The sequence below is a fragment of the Astyanax mexicanus genome, chromosome 24 (genome assembly GCF_023375975.1).
Source record: "Astyanax mexicanus isolate ESR-SI-001 chromosome 24, AstMex3_surface, whole genome shotgun sequence".
Lineage (NCBI taxonomy): Eukaryota > Metazoa > Chordata > Actinopteri > Characiformes > Acestrorhamphidae > Astyanax > Astyanax mexicanus.
Window position 1 is genome coordinate 5,227,721 of NC_064431.1, and position 26,318 is coordinate 5,254,038.

The 26,318-nt window shown below is 38.6% G+C and overlaps 1 protein-coding gene across 10 annotated transcripts in view; it reads right to left on the reverse strand.

Moving 5' to 3' along the window:
• Positions 1 to 26,318, reverse strand: part of camta1b (calmodulin binding transcription activator 1b) — a 467,764-nt gene that overhangs the window by 161,427 nt on the left and 280,019 nt on the right. For all 10 annotated transcript variants that reach the window (XM_022682294.2, XM_022682295.2, XM_022682296.2 and 7 more), the window contains one exon: positions 2,995 to 3,130. In XM_022682294.2, coding sequence (XP_022538015.2) covers positions 2,995 to 3,130 — 136 coding nt within the window. The remainder of the gene's footprint in view (positions 1 to 2,994; positions 3,131 to 26,318) is intronic.

Sequence of the window (26,318 nt, forward strand, 5' to 3'; positions counted from 1 at the left end):
CAAAATGAACTTGAGTAAAAGTACTTTAAAAAACTACTTTAAAAATTACAAATTACTCATTAAATCTACTCAATTACGGTAATGTGAGTAAATGGAATTCGTTACTTTCCACCTCTGGAAATAAATAATGTTTTTTTAGTTAAACAATTACATTAAATGTGCCTTACATGGCATTGCTTAAGCATGTATGTGACTATTGCACATGCCCACATCGCACTGACGGTACTGAAGCAGTATATTGTGCAGCTCTAGTACTGTGAGTGATGCACAGTGTAGAGTGTTGATTGTATAAAGCGTCCGTGGATATTAAATATAAGTGTGAGTGTAAATTTCCTTATACTCCACATCATAGTGCATTGTTTTGCAGTCTAACATATGTTTTGTATTGTTCTATCATGGCTAGTTAGCTTGTGAATAATACATTAGCTTTTGGCTAGTGCGCTATATCTATACACTATAAAGCACTTTCGCTTTTGTTTACTGTTTCTGTGCTGCGATGGAAACTGTCTGAACAGGCCATGCAAAACGGTTCCCTTCTAAAGCCTGCAATATTTTCCATTTATAGTGTTGGATGCTCCAATAAGCTGAGAAAGTGTGTGTGTGTATGGTCTATGTGTGTGTGTGTGTGTGTGTGTAGTGTGTACGGCTAGAACGTAGGATGAACTAAAGTGATGAGAGAGGCCTTTGGCAGCAGAGCTACACAGGACACAGCTTTTTTTCTCGCTCTCTTTTTTTGGGCCTCAGCAAACAGCAGTAGAGATGAAACTGTGTTGGGTCAGAACCAGTGGCACTGAGCTGTGAGTGTCCGACACTGTCAGAGCAGTATAGCGGATCTGTCGCTCAGTGTCTGCTCTATCATGCTATTAAAACAGCGATGTCCTGACATTTATCTCCATTAGAGCCAGTGAGCAGGAACATGGCTACTGGGGCCATGCTTTATTACCAGTCTTCATTTAAAAGGATTCGTCTGAGCACATGCTGTATATTGGATATGGATGCATTGACTGCTGGGATGAAAATGATAACCCATGAATAACACCTTATTGTGGCCGTTTATGAGGATCATAAGGGTTTCAAGAATTTTTTTCCCTGTTTTAAAAGATGTCCACATATATAAAGTGTTAGAATTGGACGATTATTGTGGACATTTATCAGTCAGGCAGACATTAATATCTACAGTAATGTATAGTAATTTACTCTATGCTTATTATTCAGAAACGAATTTAAATGATTTAGTAACTGGTTTCAAATTATATCATTAAAAGCTGGTAGGTTTAAGAGTGTGAGAACAAGTGCTTTGCATAAAAGAGGACCAAGTAACTCAATACAGAGCAGTTTTTCATTCAACTCAATTTAGCTCAGTCAAATATTTAGTATCATTGATGGTCAAAAATACATTTTAAATTCAGCTGCAGTTTAAACAAATTAAATATTTTGCATAATCTACAGATCAGAACTCCTAACCCCTACACATGCAGCAAGGCCTTTCTTTTCTCAGACACTGTTAATGGGATTTAAACTTATGAGCTTCTTTACATAAGTCTCTTTACAAGCAGGCAGTTCAGAAAGTTGCACCACTATAAAGCTGTAAATCAATGTATGTGTTCCTAATTGTGTCCAAAATAAAAGAAAGGGAAGCTGAATTTACTCAGAACTGTCTTTGTATGTAGTGTAATTCCGCAGCTCTAGGGTGGCCCTACAGTCTAACTGCCTAATTACTCTTAGTTTTGAGTCAAGCATTTCTTAATCTCCCAGCAAGGGTTATGGGTTCCACTGCCAAAAGCATCTCAGTGCTATGGAGGCTGACCTCGGTTGCAACAAACATGTGCCAAACATTTGCTATTCTTTTAATAAATCAGCTGCGTTAAATATCACAGCCAATTAATGCCTTCTTATTGAAGAGCTGAGATGTTGATGGAATTCAAGCTTATCATCTCCTTTAGTCTCTATTCCTTTAACAATAAATATGCTGCTTTATGTGTCACAGTCACAAAAATGCACAGTGTAGCTTCACAGATCTAGGGTGGCCCTACAGTCTAACTGCCTAATTACTATCAGTTGTGAGTTAAGCACTGCAAGGACTCAATGCTTCCACTGCCAAAAACCTCCCAGTGCTATAATCCACTCCCGGGCTTAAAAACAGCTTTTACACTTGAAAAAATTTACTAATCTTACAAAGCAAGCTCTCCCCAGGTCGAGAAACAAAGGTTAATGTGAAAAAGCATTAAAAGATGTCTTTACCTTGGCTGTAATCTAGGCTTTAAAAAAGTCAGGCTTTCCCACAGTGTCAGAAACCACATAAAACGACTGCGTACCACAAACAGAAAAAGGTAAAATTTCTCAGAGTTGCTATGTAGTGTAACTTCACAACTCTGGGTGGCCCTACAGTCTAACTGCATAATTACAATCAGTTGTGATTTGAGCATTTGTTCAACTCCCTGCAAGGGCTCAGTCCATTCATTGCCAAAAGTCTCCCAGTGCTATTGACCAATCCTGGGCTTAAAAGCAGCTTTTACACTTGACAAAATGTACCGAACTCACACAGCAAACTTTACCTCGGCCTAAAACTTGGCTTTAAAACACAGCCAGTGTTTCCTAGAGTGTCAGAAACCACATAATACAACAAACATGCACCAAACATTTGCTTACTTGATTTCTTGCTAAACTGCTATTAAACTATTCTTTTTATAAATCCGCTGCCTTACGGAACCATAAAGTGATACCAGAACATCCAGGGCAGCACAGGAAGTGTGTGAGTGGATGTGGGGATGTCACACACTCTTCATTATTCTGTAGTCTGCAGTGTGAAGCTGAAGTCAGTCGTGTTTCTTCGAAAGGCTGAATGCAAACTACACCAGCTCCGGTGTCTCAGTGTGAGCATGTGAGTGAGCAGCATGATGATGGCACTGTGCTGCAGATGGAGGGTAGTGTCTCAGTCACTCTCTCTCTCTCTCTCTCTCTCTCTCTCTTTCTTCTTTTCTTTCTCGCTCTTACCTCAACCCCCTGCACTTTCAGCTTCATGTGATCCTCCCGCGTGGTCTTGCCGTCTTTCCTCTTCTTCCAGCAGTAGCCATCTTTCCTGTATTTCACCTTCTTCCTGTTGTACAGGATCATAGACCCATTCTGTGGCCTGGAGAGAGAGAGAGAGAGAGAGAACGAAAGAGAAAGAGAGAGAAAGAGAGAGAGAAAGAGATAGATTAAGCACACTGCACACCATAAATCAATCACTGCTGATTTGACACAAAATGAACTCAAATTCATTTCAATTCATTTCCCTCCTTTGCTTTCAAAGAAAATGTGGGATCAGATGTCACAGATAAAAGAGAAAGAACCCAATCCCATCCAGGCCTGTGTGATGTAATGCTGTTATGCTGTTATCTGTGTGTTTGTCCCTGTGGGAAAGTGTTGAGTGTTTGAGTAATCTGAGTGTAAAAATATATTTAGATGCTCAATCTAAATGGATAAATTAAGAGCTGAAACGATAGTTTAAATTTAGGCAGAATTCACATTAACCAAAGAGATTTTGGTTGGTACTGAAGACAAAACCAGCTCAAAAAGTCACATATAACACATAAAACCACAAGGGAAGTGTTCTGGCCGCATTGGTAAAACAAAATGATAAAATACAAGCTATCAAATTGTAGATTAATACTAAACTCATTCAAAATATAATGAAAAACAAACAAACCAGAATGTGTTTTTATATTTTAGATTCTTCAAAGTAGCACCTCTTGTTTAGATTAGACAGTTTTACACATCTCTGCTGGATTTCCTCAGTCAGCTTTATGAGGTAGAGTCACCTGGAATTCAGGCTTTCAGTTAACAGCTGTGCTGAACTCATCAAGAGTTAATTACTTGAATTTCTTGCCTAATAATGAAGTGTTTGAGAGCATCAGTTGTAAAGTTGTGAAGTGAAGAGGTAGAGTTACAGGTATACAGTGAATAGATCTATTTGAGTAATGTTTTATTTTATATTACTATTCAACTAACTAAAAAACAAAGATCAGTTGATCCAAAAATCTGAAAAAATCAAGAACTTTGAAACTATCCTCAGGTGCAGTCACTGCAAAGACCCTCAAAAACGTTATGATGAAACTGGCTCTCATCAGGACCACCCCAGGAAAGGAAGAGCGAGAGTAACCCAGTTGCACAGGACACGTTTATTAGAGTTATCCCAAGTTAATAGCACTCCAAAAAACATGACATGATTTCTTATGTGTCCCTTCACAGTCTGAAAAACATTAAGTAATAAGCTGCTCGGTTAATTTAACTGATTTATTTTAAATGTGAACTGTGATCACTAGATAATAGATAAACCAATATATACTGTTTCATTTGCTGCATGTGTATATCTACGATTCATATTTTTGAACACTGGACAATTTTTGATGGTGAGCAGGAAATGTAAGTTGGGAAATTCTCAAAATTGTCAAATGCTCATGCAGTATGTCATTGACTGCCCTTAAATCCAATCAAATACTCACAGCATCATCCCAAAATCCATATTACACATGTAGTGTAGCAACGTAGTTCAAACACTGAGCCAACCGAGCATCTCAAGCTGCTTCTACCAAAGAAAAATGATGTTTCCACAGTTAATCAGAATCAATCACTATTAAGGTAAACGACTCAATTAACTGTGATATTGATTTGAGGCTAAATTGTTCGGTCTTGCTTTAAAAATATCCAAATGAGAAGAATCATCAACACGACGAAAGCAAACACCCATACTCCCCACAAACGCTGAAGCCCCTCTCCTCTATACACTGGCTTTTAATATTCACATTCAGCTTTTAGCCGCTAGCAAGCCTCGTAGCATCGTCTGAGATCAACACAGTCCCTGTAGCCTCACTAACAAACTAACACTAACAAACCATTTAACCTTTAAAATGTGTGATTCCGTATGAATTATTTCTCACTCAGGGCTCATTAAAACAAGCAGAGAATGTTTGTCTAAACTTTTAAATCATAGGGTGAATTAAGGATGAGTGCGCTTTCTTGATGTAATAAAACAGACAAACAAATTATTCTTTTGCTATATCATACTTAGAGCCCTATTGTACACCCTGTGCAAGGCGTGCTGCAATGTTCTTTGCTATCTTACACCCTGTCAACAATCTATTGTCACACCTTTTTTCCTGCACCATTAAAATAGTGTCGGAGTTCTACACTGACTAGTGTGGTCGTGTGGAAGTGAGGTGTGTTCAGGTAAATTTCTGGCGTGTTTCTATTTTGGCGGCGGAAAACACAGGAGCTCCACTGACTGAAATGAACCTAAACAACAGTCAATCTTTAAAGTCCATTGTGCCAATTGCTCGTTAAAAAAACGGACGCGCTGCAGAGCCAAACCTGATCTTTTAAATCAACAATAAACAGAATAAAGAATAAAATAACAACAATAAAATAACTAGAGTTTCCTTAAAGTGCCGCGCTGTTAAGATACGAATGCGCCAAAGTCAGAGCTCATCTGCTTCTTAAAGGTAATGACAACTGGCACACTGATTGGTTTATTTCACGTAAGACCCAAAACACACCCATTAATTGACTAATTAAGAGAATTAGTACACACCTTTTGTAAGTTTGGACTTTAAATATTGACTGTTGTTTAGGTTCATTTCAGTCAGTGGAGCTCCTGTGTTTTCCGTTGCCAAAATAGAGCTGTGCAAGGTGCATTTTTTTGGACCTTCATGATACCAAAGACCAAATATGCCCTAAACAATACGACACAATATCTGTGGTGTCACAGCTAAAACTCAGCAAAAAAAAAAAATGTATTACATTAAACATTGTAACAGAAGCAAAACGTTCCTATTTAACTTTCCCATTTGACCCTTATGTCCAAACTTACAAAAGGCGTGTACTAATTATCTTAATTAATCATGGGTCTGGTTAATTTTGGGCATAACGTGAAATAAACCAATCAGTGTGCCAGTTGTCATTACCTTTAAGAAGCAGATGAGCTCTGACTTTATATAACTTAAATATAACTTTGGTAACACTTTCTATGAATGTCATCTCTATAAGACTCTATAAACATACTCATAGCACATTATAATGCATTCATAAGGCATTATAAACATGGCTATACAAATGTATAAAAATGTATAATTCATCATAGCCTTGTCTATTATGCATCTTAAACTGTTATTATATTGCATTAATAGCTGTGTTTATAACATGTTATACATCAATACCAAGAAACTCAGTCCCGGTTTGCAGACTGTATTATGATTAAAAAAGCTTCCAACTTATAAACACACCCTCAATAATCCTATAAATATATTTTTAACCACTTATAAATTATTCTCGTCTTGAATATAATATTAGTTATAGTCAATTACAATGTATTATAACAGGTCTTTGTGCGCTCTAAGTAAAGTGACAGACTTTACTTAAAATAAACTATTTTAACATATATATTATAAGCACAGCTTATAATGTATTATGATCACAAGTCAGAATGCTTAATAAACATGGCTATAATGGGTTAGACATTTTTATAAATATTAATAGCCATGTTTATAATGCCTTATGAATGCATTATAATATGTTATGAATGTGGTTATAGGGTCTAATAGAGATGACATTCATAGAAAGTGTTACCATAACTTTTTCTACGTACAAGAAAAGTAGTCCAAACTCTCCCCTCCCAATCTGGGATACTGCATCTGCCTTTAAGATGGAAGAACTTGCAGAACAAAAGCCGTTCCTTCCTTCCACAACCCCGAGAATCCTCCTCCTTCTGCTATGACATTGTGAAGTTTATAGAGACAAGCAATCATTAAAAGTTGATACCTTTCTTTACTAAAATTACCACTCAATCTGCGGAAGGCATTTTAACACCCCATTCGCAGTCCCTCCGAGCAGTTACTGCAAACGTACGGCACCTCTCTCTCATAACTGTTTATCAGGGAAGGAGTGGCTTAAACAGGAATGATGGACTATTCTCCAGTCCTGCGTATTACAGGCATTAATACCTCCATTGGGCCTCTTTATCTGCTACATCAATTCCCATTTGTATTGGGAGTTTATTGCTGGCTCTCTCCATCACTGTTTTACTGTTTTACAGCATTCTTCTCAGGCTGGGTTTTGACACAGAGCGAATCGGTCAGAGCGTTGGTTTAACTGGAGTTGGGTGGTGTAACGGAGAGGATCTCGTGTGCGCGGGTTGGATTTATTGAAACAATCCGTCAGCTCGTTGTCACAGTTCATGGCAGGTGTTGGGAAACGGGCAGACAGCATTTCACAAGAATATCTAACGGAAAGACTCGGAAGAAAGAAGGGCAAGCAGAGGTCAAATCCAGAGAAAGTAGGAAGAGAGTTTAAACTGAGAATTTAAACTTTAGTAAATTTAGTAGATGAAATGAACGTCTAGTGAACGGCAAATGCAAAGAGCTAAATATATGAGTTTTCAAAAGAAAAGTCAACAAAGGTCTTTCAAATATGAAGTGATATGACAGAGGTCACAAATAAAACAGCTGGTAAATAATATTAATATCAGATAATGCTCAAGAATGCTATACATAGGGCTCTTAAAGGGAATGGCAAGTACAGTAACATGCTGACTGATTTATTTCATGTTACACCCAAAACACACCTATGATTACTTAAGAGAACTAGTGTATGCCTTTTGTGTGTTTCAAGTTGTATAAGGCATACTTTTCCCGTCGATACGACAGCAAAGATATACTAACACACCCTAATTCAAGGGTAAACAAAATTGAAAAATATTGGCTGTAACATTTTGGGGAAAAAAAAAAAAAACTGATGCAAGTAAATACATAATTATGGTATTTATATTATCACTTTCAGTATCACATGTTGTAAAGTATCATAGAGAATTGACTTGCGATGTATATTGAGTATCGCAGATTCTCAGTATCATGATAATATTGTATCGCGAGAGATGCCAAAATTCCATATGGACAAACCTGTCCAACCAATGTGAACTGTGATCACTAGGCACTAGATAATCCAATATGTACTGTTTCAATTGCTGCATGTATTTATCCACTATTATTAGTGACCTTAACACTTTTTTGAACACTGAACGATTTTTGGTGAATGAGGAGGAAAAGTCAAGTTGGGAAATGATGAGATTTCTCAGAATTCTTAAACGTTAATGCAGTGTGTCATTGACTGTTAAAAGGTAAGAACTGTCATCACTGTCATCATCAAGATTAAACTGGAATGGAGGAAACATTGGGGTAGATGAGGAAAATTCTCGAACTGGAAAACCAAGATCTTGCCATGAGAGGGAAAGTTGCGGGGGGGTGTGGGGGGGGGGGGTGTGGGTTGTGTTGGGTTGTGCCTGTTCAGCCATCGCTCATGAGTTTGTTTGTGTGTTTTTTTTTGTTTGTGAGTTCAGGACTGAGCGGTCAGGCTTAACTGGTTCGGTTCATTTTTCACCAGCATGGGCCGATCATCAGGACAATTTTTTATTGGATTGTTTTTTTTATAGCGAAGACCACCAAAACAAATGGAGGAAGTCTTTCCGCCCACCTGCGTGCTGTCTGTGCTGGCAGCGCTCCACAGTCAGGCTGATGACGGAGTTAGTGACCTGGCTGAAAACTTGGGGGAGGGGATTGCTTCTTTCTGCAGTATATCGTGGATAAGGGGGCAAAAAATAGAGAGGGGGGCGGAGGGGCATAAAAAAGAAAAGTAAAACAGCACAATGAGCAATTAGAGTTTGCGCAGGAAGGCGTGGAAATTTGAGGAAATATATTTTTCTCCCCCTATTTAAGAAGGAGGTGAGCGTTTTGTATTGAATGTTGGCGGCGGCTTTAATATTTTAACAGGGCTATTTATCGTCACAGTGTGAAAGCTATTCGCTCAGCTCCTTTTCCTCCGGACCTGTGGGGAAGCCATTTTCTTTTTTAATTGAAGACAGTTTGTTCCCAGGAAGGGGGGGTGTGGGTGGGGGGGGGGGGTTGTTGCAGAAGAAGCACTTTAGCTGGGCTTGCGAGGCGGGCCCCGAGCACATTCACGGCAGCGGCAGCAGCGGGCCGTCTGCTCTCTGCTCTGCCTCTGTGTACTTAGGCGATCCAATTAATCTTATCGGAATTATGCATATTTATACATGGAGAGCAGGACGGCAAAAGGAACGCTAAAGCGCTCCGTTATCAGACCGGGATGACAGGAGGCCGCTTCTGTTTCAGCAACTTAATGTACCAAACTAAAGTGGGAAAATATGCGCTGGAGAAATGTATGTTGTTCTTAAAGCGACAAGCTTCTACCAGGAAGTTTTTCACTCCTTATCTACACAACTGCTCATATTTAATCTATAATATGATGATTTACCAGCCCTTAATGGCAGAAGTGCAGATTGTGAGGAATTGTGAACGGGTTCTGCATGCTTTTATAATGTTTTTACACTAGGACTGTATGATAAATCATATTTTTACTGTTATCGCTATACGAGTCGTCATTAAAAACACTGAGGTAGAGTGAGGTAAAGTAAAGAAGAGCTAAGTAATCAGTGTGGTCGAGTGAAGTAAAGTGAGGTAAAGTGAGGTAAAGTGAGGTAGAATGAGGTAGAATGATGTAGCATGAGGTAAAGTGAAGCACAGCAATGCATAGCAAGGTAGAGTGAGGCACAGTGAATTAGAACTAGGTAATGAGTATGTACGAGAGTGGTAAAACGTGGTAAAGTGAGGTAGGTTGAGATAGAATGAGGTAGAGTGAGGTAAAGTGAGGTAGAGTGAGGTAAAGTGAGGTAGAGTGAGGTAAAGTGAAGTAGAGCTAGGTAATGCGTGTGGTCGAGCGAAGCAAAGTGAGATAGGGTGAGATAGCATGAGGTAGAGTGAGGCACAGTGAAGTAGAGCTAGGTAATGAGTGTGACTGAGTGAGGTATAGTGAGGTAGGGTGAGGTAGAATGAGGTAGAGTGAGGTAAAGTGAGATAGACTAACGCACAGTGATGCCTAGCAAGGTAGAGTAAAGCACAGTGAAAAAGAGCTAGGTAATGAGTGTGGTCAAACGAGGTATAGTGAGGTAGGGTGAGATAGAATGAGGTTAAGCAACGTATACTGAGATAGAGTGAGGCAAAAGGAGGCAGAGTGAGGCTGAGAAAGATTGAGCAAAGTAGAGCAAGGTAGGATAAGGTAGAGTAAGGTAAAGTTAAGCAGAGTGAGGTAGAGTGACGTATATCAAGGTAGGGAGAGGCAGAAACATGTAGAGAAAGTAATTGAGGTAAAATGAGGTAGAGTAATGCAGAATGAGGTAGATCAAGGTAGAGAAAGTAGTAGTGAGGTAGGAAGAGTGACACATAGTGTGGTAAAGTGACATAGAGCAAGGTAGAGAGAGGTGGAACAAGGAATAGTGAGGTAAAATGAGACAGATTGAGGTAGAGCGAGGCAATAGGTAGCTAAACAAAGTGCTGAAAAACATTTAAAAGGTTAAATTAATTTAGAATTTAAACTTAATTCAATGTGTTTCACATCAATATCAGAATATCTAACAGTGTTAATGCACATCATTTTTTTTGTCCATATTATAAACCTCTTATGCATACTGAAAATATAAAAACAGCATTATATAGACGCATTTCAGCCCTAAAATACATTTAGTCACAACTCTAACTGTAATTCCACCACTAATTCATAAAGTGACTTTTCCAATTCCTTAGGGGTGCATTTGACAGAATCCATGGAGCACATGTGACACAAAGAGCTATTAATTAAAGTTATAGCATACGAGAGCAACGCATGGGTACAGATTAATTTGCAGAGAAATGTTAAATATTTTCCTCATTAGCTTTGGGAAATATAAAATATAACCCGTCACCGATCCCTTAAGTCAGATATCTTAGCTGGCCCGCAGGTTTCGGCATTATTCATTCATAACTCGTAAATATATACGCTTAGCAACTCTCTGCTGGCTTCTGCAGCGTGGGTGGTCTGCAGTATGAATGAGTGAAAACGCCGCTTTTATGCGTTTAAAGCTGGAGAGATATGGAGGAAAAGGCACACGCTAAGAACACTAGTGATCAAGCCTCTTCAGACAAAGAGCAAAAGAAGACACACGACGCTTCAACTGAGAATGCAAATGTGCGTGAGAGTGTGTGTGAGTCACTCTGAAACATGCAGTGTGTGTTTGGTTTCTTACATCTTTAAAAAAAAAAAAAAAAAAATATATATATATATATATATATATATATATATATATATATATATATATATATATATATATATATATATATATATATATATATATATATATATATTCCAAACATTTTGATGATAAGGAATTATTTTGCTGCAAAAATATAAAATAAATTTGACATATGCTTAATATATAAAGATACAGTACTGTGCAATTGCTTAAGGCACTTTATGATTAAAAAAAGCTCCTTATCTGGGTAGTAAATGTTCCCTAGCCACACTAATGATCAATGCGCATAATGAGTGCTAAAATGGAACAACTATTTTTGTACTCTGTGTTGCAGTACACTTAGATAGTTTATATTTACGGTACATGCACTTCAAATGTAGTTCCAAAAAGTTGGGTGGCACTGAGTGATCCAGTAGTCTAAAAGGCTGGTTTGAATCCTGATCATGCAGCTTGCTATCAGCTGCCGGAGCCCTGAGAGAGCACAATTGGCCTTTTTCTTTTTTTTTGTTGTGGGGGTGGGGCGGTGTATGGTGCTCTTTCTTCTCTTCACTCATAGGGTGATGTCGACAAGGCATCTGTGAGCTGATGTATTGGAACCGAGTCGCTGCGCTTTCCTCCGAGTGTGCTGGCTTTTTTAACTGGTTTTTACTTTCCCATAAATTTATATTAGGCTTACAAAAAAATTAACTCTTTAAAAAGGGTTTCACAATATGACTGTTCTACATATTGGAATAAATGATAAAAATTATAATAGAAACTGCCCATTCAAATAAATATCTTAAAACACTGTATTATTATCATCATCATTATTATTATTATTTTAGACCAGCTTTTGAATTATTGGTTATTCCAGCAAATTTTGATTTCTGAACTCTTAAAACGTTTTTTTTTTGTATTATTTGAGGTCTGAAAGCTCTGCATCTGTTTTTTATTTATTTCAACCATTTCTCATTTTCTGCAAATAAATGCTCTAAATGATAATATTTTTATTTGGAATTTAGGAAAAATATTGTCTGTAGTTTTTAGAATAAAACAACAATGTTCATTTTACTCAAACATAAACCTACAAATAGCAAAATCAGAGAAACTTTGCATTTTAGCAAAAAAAAAATAAAAAAATCAAGATATTATTTTTGATCCATATCACCCAATCCTAACTGATTCTGTACTGGAAATCACTGTCTGTAGCACTGTCTGTAAACACAGTTCACATTGTTAATGCAAGTTCTTTCACGAAAGAAGAAAGAAGTCATATGTCGACACCATCCAGAAACGCTGGCATCTTCTCTGAAACAGAGATCATTTCTAATTTAAAATTTTCATTAACCTGACCACAGAACAGTTTTTCATTGTAGTGCATAATAAATACTATATCAAAAAGGCAATTCCTACACTAGCATTGAACCTGAAGACCACCATTCTCCACCCTAATGCACTACAGCATCGCTACATACCACCCATCCTCCCACGTCTTCACATCTACCTTTTCACCTTGCCTGGTGATCTAATAAAAGTGATAACAGCGATGGCAGCCGATAACAAATAACCCTGTGTGTATCCCCTCGCTCACTGTCACTTCAATGTCATCAATCATGCACATCAATCAATCAATCATCCCATTACCATGGCAATGGAGCTGAGCCTGTGTGTGCGCACGTGTGTGTGTGTGTGTGTGTGTGTGTGTGTGTGTGTGTGACATTTCTGTGTTAGGACGCGAGAGGAGACTACGTACAGCTGCTGGTCTGCTGGAGAGTGTAATGTAATTACTAAACAGACGCAGCGTGATTTGATCTGGACTGTCAGCATAAGGTTGCTGATGGAAAACATAAGTACCTCATTGCTCGGTTGTCTGATGGAGTCTCTGACATTGAAGAGTTTTACCTCATAGTACTAAAGTGGAAGTGTTACATCATGATTACCACTTTGGAACGCAGCCCACAACTGTGTAGCACAAACACACGAGTATCTTATCTAATGATTGTGACCGGCAGTGTCTGGCTAGAATTGTCCATGCCTACATACGAGAGGTTCTGCGTGGCTCAAATCACATCCATAATCATATTTAAAACAGCAGACCCTACACCCACTTTCTGCAGATCAGTGTAGCATTCATTAGCTTCTGAAAGGGACACAATGGGCCCTATTTTTACCATCTATATAGGCTTTACTATCGTAATGACGGGAAAAGTATGCCCTGCAAGGCTTAAAACGCCCCAAAGGCATGTAGTAGTAATTCTCTTAATTAATTATGATAGGAGTGTTTTAGGTGTAATGTAAAATAAACCAATCAGCATGTCACTTGTCATTTTCTTTAAGAGTCAGGTGCACTCTAACTTTGGCGGTTTGCTATTTTTACAGTGCAGCACTTCTGTGCTTCTCACCAGAGTAAGCAGAGTAGCATCTACCAGCCTAGCATTTACCAGCCTAGAATCTACCAGCCTAGCATCTACCAGCCTAGCATCTACCAGCCTAGCATCTACCAGCCTAGCATCTACCAGCCTAGCATTTACCAGCCTAGCATCTACCAGTCTAGCATTTACCAGTCTAGCATTTACCAGCCTGGCATCAACCAGCCTAGTATTTACCAGCATAGCATTAACCAGCCTAGCATTTACCAGCCTAGCATCTACCAGCCTAGCATTTACCAGCCTAGCATTTACCAGTCTAGCATCTACCAGCCTAGCATTTACCAGCCTAGCATTTACCAGCCTAGCATCTACCAGCCTAGCATTTACCAGCCTAGCATCTACCAGCCTAGCATCTACCAGCCTAGCATTTACCAGCCTAGCATTTACCAGCCTAGGGTTGTTTTTTGCTGGCTGTGGAAGAGCAGATCCGGTAAGCTGAAGGTCTCGGGTGTCCAGTTTTCTTCGGGTTGCCTCCAAACAAGCAAAGTGATGTCCCTACAGAGCTTATCTGGATGAAGGACCCCACAGAGGCACTGAAAGGGTATAAATAAAAGGCCTGTCTCTGTCCTTACCAGCCCACAAGTGGATTAGAAATTGGGTGTTTGTGTCGGTTTGAGTCTGGAAGGGGGGCGGCGAGAGACTAGTCCCTTATCTCCAGAAAGCAGAGAGTGCCAGGCTGCCAAGGAATCAATAAGGTGACCACAGGCGAGTTTAAAACGCTGCGTGGCTCACCGGTGCGCACCCACGGTCAGGGTGGGCTCGCAAAGGCCATGGAAAGGCCACAGCATTCAGAGGTGAATAATTGCATTCAGAAGCAGCTTCATATGATTGGATTCCTGCTGCTCATTTTCTGGATCTCTAACCATGGGGTCAAAAGTCAGCGGCGATCATGGCATTTGGATCCGCGGCGTAACGGGGAGGCTGATATTCACGGCCTTTGGGGAAAATGGTGTCAGGTTGTCAGTGTGTGTCAGCATGTGTCAGAAATGTGTGCTGCTAATGCAGCTCATAAAGAGTGTACAGATCCATAGGAGCGAGACATCATTGTCTCCTGATACAAAGGTAAGATTTTTGTATTTTAGGATTTTAGCATTTTTTAAAGCACTGTAAATTATGATGGTTTGTCTGAACTTAATATTTTCAAGGTGTAAGAATAAACTGTTGGTCAGGTGTACAAATGCATTTAGCTTATTAGAAAAATAGGATCCAATATCACCTAAACCATGACTTATGGCCTGTCAAAACAGTACAGGTTTGGACAAATTGAATGAATGTATGTTTATTAACCCTGAAAGTGTTGGTCCTGGCACTGTCAGTCTGCCTGCTCTGGACTCTGATTCACTCAACAAAGACTCCAATTTCCAGCATACATTCATACCGGACTTTCCTGATTCACGTGACGCTACAGTGTTCTCACTCTCCCAGCTTCTGATTGTACACACCTGGTCTGTTTAGTATATATACCTCTCAGTTACCTTTGTTCTTTGCCAAGTACTGAATCTTGTTAGCCATCTCTTCTAATATGTGTTTCCTTTGTTTTTGCTTTCGTTACCAACTGATTTTGTATTTTGAACTACTCTCTTGCCCTGTAACCTATATTTTTATATTTAATACTCTATTTTGCCTTGCCATTTTTCCTGCTGGATTATTCGTGTATGACCCCATTTTGCCTTCCTCACTCTGGTATTTGGTTTATTTTGGTTGGCTTTCTTACTTTTCTGACCCGCATGACAGAAAGCTAATCAAGTAAAAAAAGTTCTAAGAGAAAAAAGGACAGGCCAACCAAATGACTTTATTTTTATTAATAATAAACGTAAATAAATGAAGTCTGCTGTATATAAAACTGGATGTGTCCAAACATGACTTAACTACTTTAAGTTAGATAACATACCATAGTCATTTTCAATATTCAAATGAGAATTTTGAGTTGAGTCATCTCAATCATCTCAAAAATTTAAATTTTAAAATTGAAAAAAATTCTTATGCAAACTTTTACATCATATGTTTATCATATTATACTGGTTGTCTGCTTGGTTTCTATGTTTGGATACCAAACAAATTAAGTTAGATTAAAAAAGGTTAAATTATGGTTCAGTCAATAATATTCTATGTTCCTGTGACAATAATGTGTGTTTCTAGTAAATACTTCTTAAATAAAATAATCATCTAATTTTATATTAACATTTTATATCATCATTTTAGTTCAATTAAATCTAAAGGAAAACTAAATACACATTATACTATACAATTTTATTCAATTGACCATAAAATCCAAAATGCATAATATAATAACAAAAACTTATGTTAAATCTGCTTGCAAATTGGGTATAATAACTTGTTAATACCTTAAAATTGATTAATAACTTAAAAGTTTTCAGTAAACACAATTTTTTAAAAGGTTTTTAAACCAACCAATTTCCCTGAATTATTAAAATAAATTTACCTTATCCAGACCTACAGTGTGGTTTATGGGATTTATAGAATTGTTCCGCGCTTCCCCTTAAAGGTTGAATGTTTTGTGTTTGCCTTCAGGTCGCAAAATGCCCTATTTATGAGATAAAAAGCCGCCGCCGACTTTCAAAAAGGTAATAAATAAATTGTTTACTTCTACTCGGCACGGAAAACATTTTCACGCAAAGCGTAGAAATGCTATTGTTGTGCAGAAAACTGAGAGAAGTCCCAAAGAGAGTTCAAGCGCGAGCTTATTCTCTGGAGGCTTCAAAACACCTCGAAAATTCTGCATTGTCTTCTCACTTTTTCCTCCACGGCAGAAGAGCGAGAGAGACTGAGAGAGAGAGAGAGAGGGAACACTGTGTATCCATCCTCCTGTTTGGTAACCTCAGTGTTATCTGGTATAGAAGGGGGACAATGTGTGAGGGACTGCAACACAGGTTTAATTAAGCTATTTGAAGTAGCGGCGGCGGCACATGAATACATCAGTGTGGGGCTGTGGACTATCAGTGTTTGTCAGTGGCAAGGCCTCCTGCCCGTCTGCCTGTTCTACACACACACACATTAACACACACACACACATTAACACACACCCAAACGCGCTTCATCCTTTACCCCTCCTCAATCCTTCACCGAGCACCACACCCACAGGGAGTCAAATTAATTTCTCGCAAGACTGCAGGGTATTAAAAAAGAGAGCGTCTGGAAAGGACACAGTCTTTGAAAGTGAGCCGATCCTCAGTCTATTGTTATATTGAGTGAGGATCCTCACTGCGCCCCGTCGATGGAGCTGCGTCCTTGCGTAATGCGTCACGCCACTGGAATGCGCCGGAACATCTTCCGGAAAAAAAAAAAAAAAGAAAAAATCTAAAATTTATCACCATCAGCAGATTTATGCACGTAATCACTTTGCACAACGTCTTGCTCAACTACAACACGTTGCTAACGTAGGCCTGACACAACTGGCGTTACAGTAACTGGGCAGGTTTTAGGATTTATCACATGATGATGGCAAAAAAATCCAGAACATGCAATACTGTATTACAGACAGTCCATCATATAATAATTAATATAATACACGTTCTCAGATAGATACAGTATATAGTCATCAATTAAGTTTCTGCCAATGCCAATAATACCAATGATAATCAATGGGGTAACCAACCAATTTGGAATCCAGTTTATTACAATTAAAGCAGCAGTCTATATGACTTATTGAAGGGAAAGCAGGAGTATTCCTGATTTAGAAGGATGCGCCTGCACTCCAAGGGAAGACGGATTTTGGCACAACACCATTTCTTTTTTCTCTGGTTTGTTTAAAGACTGAAAGACTCAACTTCCTGTAACTGTTCTGAAATTTTCAAACCATCTAAAAAGTGCTTTCACACTACAGATGAACCAGTTTGATTCAGACCGAACTTTGAAAAATCTGAAAGTTTGAACGAAACAAGGCAGGTTTGAAACCTTGCTTGTTTTCTTAGTTTTGTTTCATTTTGACCTTGAACTTTAAATCTTAGCTCTATTTAGTTTTGTGTTAGTTTGCCTTTCTTCAGACTTATTTCGTCCTAAGCTGTGCCATGTTAATGCATTTCATTAACCACACTTGTAATAAGCTCTTAATAACACCCTTAATCATAGAGTATACCTCTCTTTACCTCGGCTAAGTCCAGTTCTGTTTTTAGCTCACCGTTTGTTCAGGTCTGGTTCATCCCAACCCGTGCCACCCCTGTACATTTCATCGGCTAGACCGGTATTGGCCCCTTGACTCTGGCCCTATTTAAAACCTGCATCTAAATACAGCACGGCGCGTTCTCTCGCTCTCCGTCTGCCGCTCGGCTCCCTCGTCTCAGTGTAGACTCAGTCCATTCCCATTCTCGTCTCATCCCCTGTCTCACACCTCTGTAATTTCATATCCATCATTAAAAGGCTCGGGGAGAACGAGGCTCCGCCGGAGCACCCGGCTATAAAAAGCATTCCACAGACGAGTGCCTCGCCTTCCATTTCCATCTCTGTTGTAAATTGGCAATTTCTGGAGGCCTGACAACATTGTTCTCTCGACAAAGAGTGAGGAGAAGACAGCAGCTTATTAACCTGGCCTCAGATGCGCCCACCGTTCAGGTTAATAACCGCAAAGCGAAGCGTCCGGGGGCCCAGGGGAGAGCGTGCCGGGAGACTGGCGTTGACGATCATGCGAGAGACAGGCGGTAAAGCCCAGGAGCTGATTGCAATGAAATTAGATTCATCTCTGAAATGATACAAGGGGGCCTCGGATGTTTGTCGATTTCATCCCTCTCAGATGTTCTCTCTCTTTCTCTCACACTCTTTCGGTGTCTCTCTCTCTCTCTCTCTCTCTCTCTCTCTCTCTCTCTATCCCCTCCTCTCCCTGAGCTATGTCTTGCCTCGTCTGTGTTGAGAGCAGCACCTCACTGCCTTCCTCTCATCTTCTCTCCACTCTCTCTCCCTCTGCCCGCCCCCCCGACTCTCTCTCTTGTCTTGCCCCATCTCTGCTCCTCTTTTCTTTCTCACCGCACCCCTCTCTCCTCTCCCTTCATAAAGTGCATTCCAAACTTCTCCTCACTTCTCTTCTCCAAGAATGACCTCTCGCTTTCACTCTCACCTGGTCTTCTAACAGCCAATAGATAGACAGATACAGGGTTTATACACTTCCATGCATTCAAGGCAAATTTTCTCGACTATAACATTTTTGAAACATCAGAGGAGACATGGGCAATAAAACCAAATGACAACTAAAACTATAATCAGAAATGATTATAGAAGGGCTAAAATTAATCTGATAAATATGTTGACACACAATTTTTAAAAATAAAATGTGTGTCAGATATGGAGAGCTCCATTGTGTTGGGGGTAAATTACTGAATTAACTCTGAGCTGACGTATTTTGTTAGAAAAAAAACTTATTTTTTCTGCCAATAAACAATAAAAACAAAGATTTTATACCACATTTTCATGACTTTTCCAAAACTTTCTGGGTATTTTTTTATTTTTCCAAAATATATTGCTTTCCAGGTTTTTCAGGACCTTACGAATCCTATGGATGGATGAATGGATGGATGGATGGATGGATGCATGAATGGATGAATAAATGGATGAATGAATGGATGGATGGATGAATGGATGGATGGAGTCTCAACTGTCTCTACTCTCCAATGTAGACTTTCTAGCATACTTTAAAATGAGGACTGAGGATGATCTCAGAAAGATGGATGATCCCCATCCATCCATCCATCCATCCACCCATTCACCCATCTATCCATCCATCCATCCATCCATCCATCCATCCATCTATCTATCTATCTATCCATCCATCCATCCATCCATCCATATCATCCCCAATTCCCCACAGCATTACAAATATTGTAGGAAAAAGGCCTGATGTACTTATCCTGTTCAACAGGGGTCAAACTGATTAATGTGTACTTTTAGAATATTTCCATTGGTCATCGTTGTTTTTTTGACAATTTATGATCCAGTGCAAAGAACTAAAAGATTCAAATTATACCAAAAAGTGAGAAACAGCAAAACTGGAGAACAATCATGTTTGTCAGCAACAATACGCTGTATTGAATTCCTTAAAAATGAACCTGCTCCATCTTTAACACATTAACCTTTAATATAATAAAAAGCATAGGCTAGGTGTCTGCAGACTTGTGACAGCTGCTGTGTATAATATAGATATATCACTGTGTTCTCTAAGCTGACTGACACAGCACAAAACCCGAGTCTTTGGTAGAGGACAACACTTTGGTGGCTTTAAAGCTGCTGCTGTTAACTAAGCTATTTATCTAACGCTGCTGTTTGCCTCAGCACTTTGGTGCTCGCTCCCTGAGGAAAAACACAGCGAGACAGAAGGAGAATGTGTGGCGGAGCAGTGACCAACGCCGGACAGTGTGTAGCGCCGGCACGGCCCGCGGATTCCGATGGATTGGCTATCATCGGCCAGCCTACTGACCGACACACTCCAGCACACACACACACACACACACTGCGGCCACTGGGGCCGGCTATCGATCCGCTCAACACGACCTCAGAATTTGGGGGTTGGGGGGAGGTGGAGGGGGGGATGCAGAAGAAGTGGACAAAAAAATGAGAGAGAGAAAGACATAGAGACTGGAGAACATAGGAAGGAAATGACATGAAAGAAAGCGCTGCATGTTGAAGAGTAATAATGAACCTAGAGAGAGTTTGAGTGTGATTGCTGTAATATACAGTACCAGGCAAAAGTTTGAATAACTTTTCAACATTTTTTTTTCTTTTTCTTTCCTTTACTGTAAATTAACACTGTAGTCCTCCAGACTATGAAAAAACACATAATAATGAAACCTATACTTATGAGATTTAATCCATATTTCAACATAAATAAAAAAGTAATCAACCTTTTGAACTGAAAAGTGGTAAGGCTCTGTAAAAAGAGAATATTTTGTTGAGAATACAGGGTGAAACTTGGTAAAATCATTCATCTGTGTTAAAATATGTGTTAAAATTTTACTAATTAATCTGATTAAGCCCTTAACAGGCTTCTCATAATCTGGATTAGAACATAATTCACATAGGACTATTCACTTTACAACTGATGCTCTCAAACAGTGAGAGCATAAAGTTGAACATAAAGAAAAATTAAACTACATTCTTTCCATAATGCCACAATAACAACAAAAAAAAAACACAAATTTACTATTGCATTGCACTACTTTACACTAATAACTACACTATTACATTATACATAATTTTTACTTGTATTAATTTGGAAAAAAATGGCACTGAAATGGCAAAAAAGTAACATCCTAAGCGCTAACGCTCGGAGGAAAGCGCAGTGACTCGGTTCTGATACATTAGCTCACAGACGCAGCCTTGTGCTGATCCACATCACCCTAGGAGTGATGAGGGGAAGAGTGCCATCTACTCACTCATGGCTCCGTCAACTGATGGCAAGCTGCATAACTGGGATTCGGGATAACCAGCGGGGATAGCACCAATATCCTACTAATAAAGCACACTCTTTCAGCGAGGCAGCAGAAGCAGGGCAGGCTGGGTGTTGTAGCGGCGGTAGTGGCACTGGGCCGTATGATGAACAGCTGACAGGGATAAACAGGAGCTTTAGGATGACACATGCCACTGAGACGGAGAGCATCCTTAAACAAATCCCTGCGTATCCTCTTTATCCCGCCACTAAACCACAGGGATAGAAGACAGATACATATTTCACCAAACGCGCCAGGCTTTCACCTGAGACGCTCCACCGTGAGTCCGAGTCTCTTGTTTCTGTTGCAGACTGTGGGAAGTGTTCAACTGAGGCGATTTTAAAAGATGGAGTGTTTCCTTAAAAGAAAACACAATGCACCACTTTATTCCACTATAACAGGGTACTACAGTTACATCAGCTTTGCTTGAACGGAACTTGTTTATCAGGTGAGAGTTTATCATGTTATTAAACCATGTTGTAAACATGTTAATGCTTTAATAAAACAGCAATAAAGTACACTTTAGGGAGTGTCTAGTGGGTTGTATTTTCTTTAAGCTCATTGCAGGCAGTCAAATTATATATTACTTATATCATATGATCACTATATTCCTAAAAACTAATGCAATGCTTTAGAAAAGATAGAAAAACAAACGTTTAAATTTAAATGACCTCCTAAATCAACATTTTAAGTATATGAGTTTTTATTAATTGTGTATTTACACATTAATAATCATGCAATAGCTGTATAACTACTAATGGCACATTTCATACTACAGTTGTAGAGCCTATATGTAAATATATACTTGTTTCAATTTCATGTCTGACTTTAGGTCTTACTTTTAATTAATTACAAGAGTTATGATATTTATGATTATTCTCTCTAATATGGTTATACGTGAATAATATTCATATAATTATACTTAAATTACTGACAATAGTCAAAACTGACCTTGATAGATGTGTATATCAAAGCAAATACGAAATCCATAGATACATTATTAGTTAGATTGTTATTGCATGGGTTGTTAATGTGTAACTACACAGTTATTAAAAACACTTATTACAAAGCTTGAATAATAAAAGTTGTGTGTACCTAGTCTCATAGATGGTAATATTTATTTACCATTGTTTTACCAAACAACAGTCTACAGCTGCTTTTAAGGATGTCTTTAAACTGCATTTAAAATGTAAAATAAGACCTTATATGAGACTAATTGGTACTTTTGCCAGTGTGGGCAGTGTGCCAAGTTCTGCTGGAAAATGAAATCCACATCTCTATAAAAGTTGTCAGCAGAGATTTAGCAGGAAAACACTGCACTGTGATTGGACTTTATAAAACACGGTGGATCAACACCAGCAGATGACATGTCTCTCCAAACCATCACTGATTGGTGGAAACTTCACACTAGACCTCAAGCAGTTTGGACTGTGTGTCTCTCCACTCTTCCTCCAGACTCTGGTCCCTCGATTCCCAAATTAAATGCAAAATTTACTGATGGTCTGTGATGGTTTCAAGATTCATGATTTCATTTTCCAGCAGGACTTGGCACACTGCCCAAACTGCCAAAAGTACAATTTGATCTTACATAATATACTAATTTTCTGACAAACTGATTTTTGAGTTTTCATTGGATGTAAGCCATAATCATCAACAATAAAATAAATAAACACTTAAAATAGATCACTCTTTTTGTAGTACATCTATTTAATATATGAGTTTCACACTGAACTGAATTACTGAAATAAATGAACTTTTCCATGATATATTTCAGTACTATCTTGTGTATCTATGTGCATTGAGTTTGGAATCCGTGAATTAAAAAAAAAAAATAAAAACACACACACACCACCACTACATAGAGCAAAATTTAAAATATAAGTATTGCTCTCAAATGAAATCAAACACATCATTTTTCATGTAAAACAAGGTAAAGCAATGACTGGTTAGTGCTGCTTTTCCTTCTCCTAATGTCATAAACATGTGAGCGATGGTCGAGTCTGAACAGGGGAAATGCTTGTTGCATTACGCTGCATAAGCAATGAGCAGCAGGGTCAGACACATGCATTAGAGTGTAACAAGATAATATTGATCAGCACTGACTTACTGTCAATGGGCCAAAACAGCAGCATCGTCACTGTCACAGAAAAACCTCATTACTGCATTTTTCCCCACTCTATTTAAAAACACCAGCTGCCCTTTACACACACTGTAATGTATATGATCAGCGCATCAACACAAACGGACCAGTAGCAGCAGTCGTTTAAAGTTACATTAACAACAGCAAATGTGCTTTCCATCCTATAACTTGTTGATATAGCAGACCAGGCCCAAACTGTCATACTACCACCACCATGTTTCACAGTTGGGAAAAGGTTCTTATGCTGAAATGCAGTGTTTTCCTTTCTCCAAACATAACACTATATTTTGGTCTCATCTGTCCACAAAACATTCTTCTGGCTTTTGATCTTTTAGCAAACTTAAAAAAAAATAAATCAATCAAATCTTTAAACTACCTAAGCTAATCCTAGAGAAAAATCTGATGATGTTTTAAGTCACATAAACATGCAGACACATAAACATTTTGAAGGGTTCACAAACTTTTAAGCAACACTGTAAGTGTGAAAGCACTCTAAACAACCTTTTGTACACTCTAAAAAGTGATTCTGTGTTTTAGTCAGTGGAAACTAATTTTATTAAGTGGAGTGAACTTATCGGCCAGTAAAACTCAATAAAATGAGTTCAGAGAACTTCAACCTGAAAACTTAAAAATGTTGGTTGAATTAATGAAAAAATGTGATTTGAACCAACTTTTCGTCACTACCTGTGTCAATGCTCTTTCTAGAGTGTTGGTTCATGCAGCTTTCCTATAGGCTCCTGGCACCATATATCTGCATATTGGGTGTGGCCTCTCCCTTACTTACCATCTTTGTGTTGTCTGTTGCCCAAAGCTACCTTATCCTGGGCGTGCAGTAATTGTAATATACATGCTGATTGCCAGGCCTCAGTGTTGTAGAGCTGTAAGAGCACATTAACTTTATTCTGTGTTTCTAGTGATCACAGTATGCTGGCTTTGAGCTACAGAGTTCACTCTTTGCTGAGTTTACTCCAGTATTATACTGTCAGTATTTGCAGTTAAATAATAATATACCAAATATGTTGAGAATACCACATTGAGTTAACTCAGACTTTTAAGGCAGCAGGAGAACTTATATTGCTGAGTTTAAACAACTTGAAATGTTTTACATTGTACTTTAAAATTATGAAGCACGTAATTAAGTTGGATAAACTGGATAATTTAAGTTGATTTGCCTTAAATTTAAGTTGAGATAATGAAAACTGTCAACTTGAAAGTAATCAAATAATTACGTTGAGCTAACTTAAAGCAATTGTGTTGATCTAACTTGTTTACTTAATTTGTAAAAACTTAATTTATTTATGTGTTACCAATTGAAGTAATTTTTTTAAGTTGGTCCAACAATTCTCTTTTTTCAGTGTAGCACCTTTATATTATATGTAATATATGTATATTTTCCCTTCACCTGGTTTCGATAAGTCGATAATAACTTTTAATAGACTTCTGTGATATTCATTCTTGAATCTTTATACTCTTTTTATCTCTTTATTTGGCAGCTTTACATTTTAATTTCTAAATTGTATTTCTTGACAAAATTACTGTCCAATTTTTCTTTTATTCTGAATTATTTTATTTCTTCTTAATTAAATATAATATTGTTTGTTTGTTTTTTTGAATGCTTTAACCATTACCATTCACTTTTATTGTTTTGTTAATGAAGTTTCTTATTTTATCTTCCTGTATTTTTCAAACTATAAGGAGCACTGGAAAATAAGAATTTATAGTTCACAAAATACGGTACCGGATTAAATTAAATACTTGATTAAAATTGTTTTTTTTTTCAGTCCCTTTAAAGTTGTAAATGCTCGGCTGCCGTGAAAATGAGGGTGAAAATAAAGTTTGAATGATTAAAGAAAATTGATGTTGTTTTAGGCAGCTTTTGTCTCTATTGTCTCTATAATTACCAGAAAGTCAACCCTAAAATACAGAATAAAGACAAGAACAATGGAGAATATGAACATGAAAGTGTGAGTAAGCAAGAGAAAGAGAGAGAGAGAGTGAGAGAGAGACAGAGTGAGAGAGAGAGAGAGAGAGAGAGAGAGAGAGAGAGAGCACAAGGGAGAGGCAAAGACTCGCCAATGTAACATATGGTCCTGACACTCGGGGTCATCAGCAGATAAATACTGCATCAGCAGTGGGCCCAATGCTGCGCTCCTTCTCCCACACGCCCCCCGCCGCTGCCACCAGCGGAAACGCTGAATATCAATGACCACTCCACCTTCCCTGTGGTCGCCCCTGCTTCTGATCCTTTTGACCCCCATTTCCTGCCTCCATCTCCCCGCCCAGCGGGAGCTCTCTCTCTGGACTATCTCTCTCTCTTTCTCTCTCTCTCACTGCCTCATCTTCTCCTCCTTTCTCACACGGATGGCGCTCGGCCAGATTAGTGCCGTCTGCCACATCGCGGGAAGGTGCTGTGTCTTGAGGAGGGGGTGAACAACAGCTTTCTGTAGGCCATGCTCTGTATTGTTCTTGCATGGTTTTGCATGGTTAAGCTACAAATACAGACTCTACGGATTTTCTTGTCAGATATTTTTCCCATGGCCGTCTGATTGGCTGCTTTGAACTGTGTCAACTAGTTTTATAGCTGTGACATCACAACCATGATGTATTCAGCACTATTGAGTCCAGTTAAAACTAAAATAGTGGTTCATTTGTACCCTTAGCTCTGGATGAGAATTTTATCCTGTCTCAATTCGACCCAGCTATCAAATAAATATACTCCTTTTAATTTGAGATAAATTGCTGATAAGATACAGTTTATATTAAATATTAGCCAGATAATGCTAATTACCACAGATATGAACAAACACTGTCTCTGCTTCATGCTGTTTACACACATACACTGAGAAAAATGATGTGTAAAATGTACTTAAAAAAAGTTTAGCAAATTTCTGCATTTTCTTTTTTAAAGGTCACCTTCCGTCGTTTTTTCTTTCATTTTAAAATGTCTAGTTGTGGTCTCTAGTATGAATGAATGACATGTGAGCCGTTTTTGTAAAAAAAAAGTGCTCAGGTGTCTCTGTATAGCTCTTTTTTAATGGACTGTTTTAGGGGTGTGTCCAAAATGACCGGATTCCAGCTTTGCTCATGAATATTCATACATGCAAACAGCATGCAAATATCTCTCCTCTGATTGGCTAGGAGCACTGCGACGCCCCTCCACTGCTCTGCCGCTCACTGCCTCCCACCTCCTAACTGATGAGCGGTGATGTTGCGTCGCTTCAGCTCCGCCT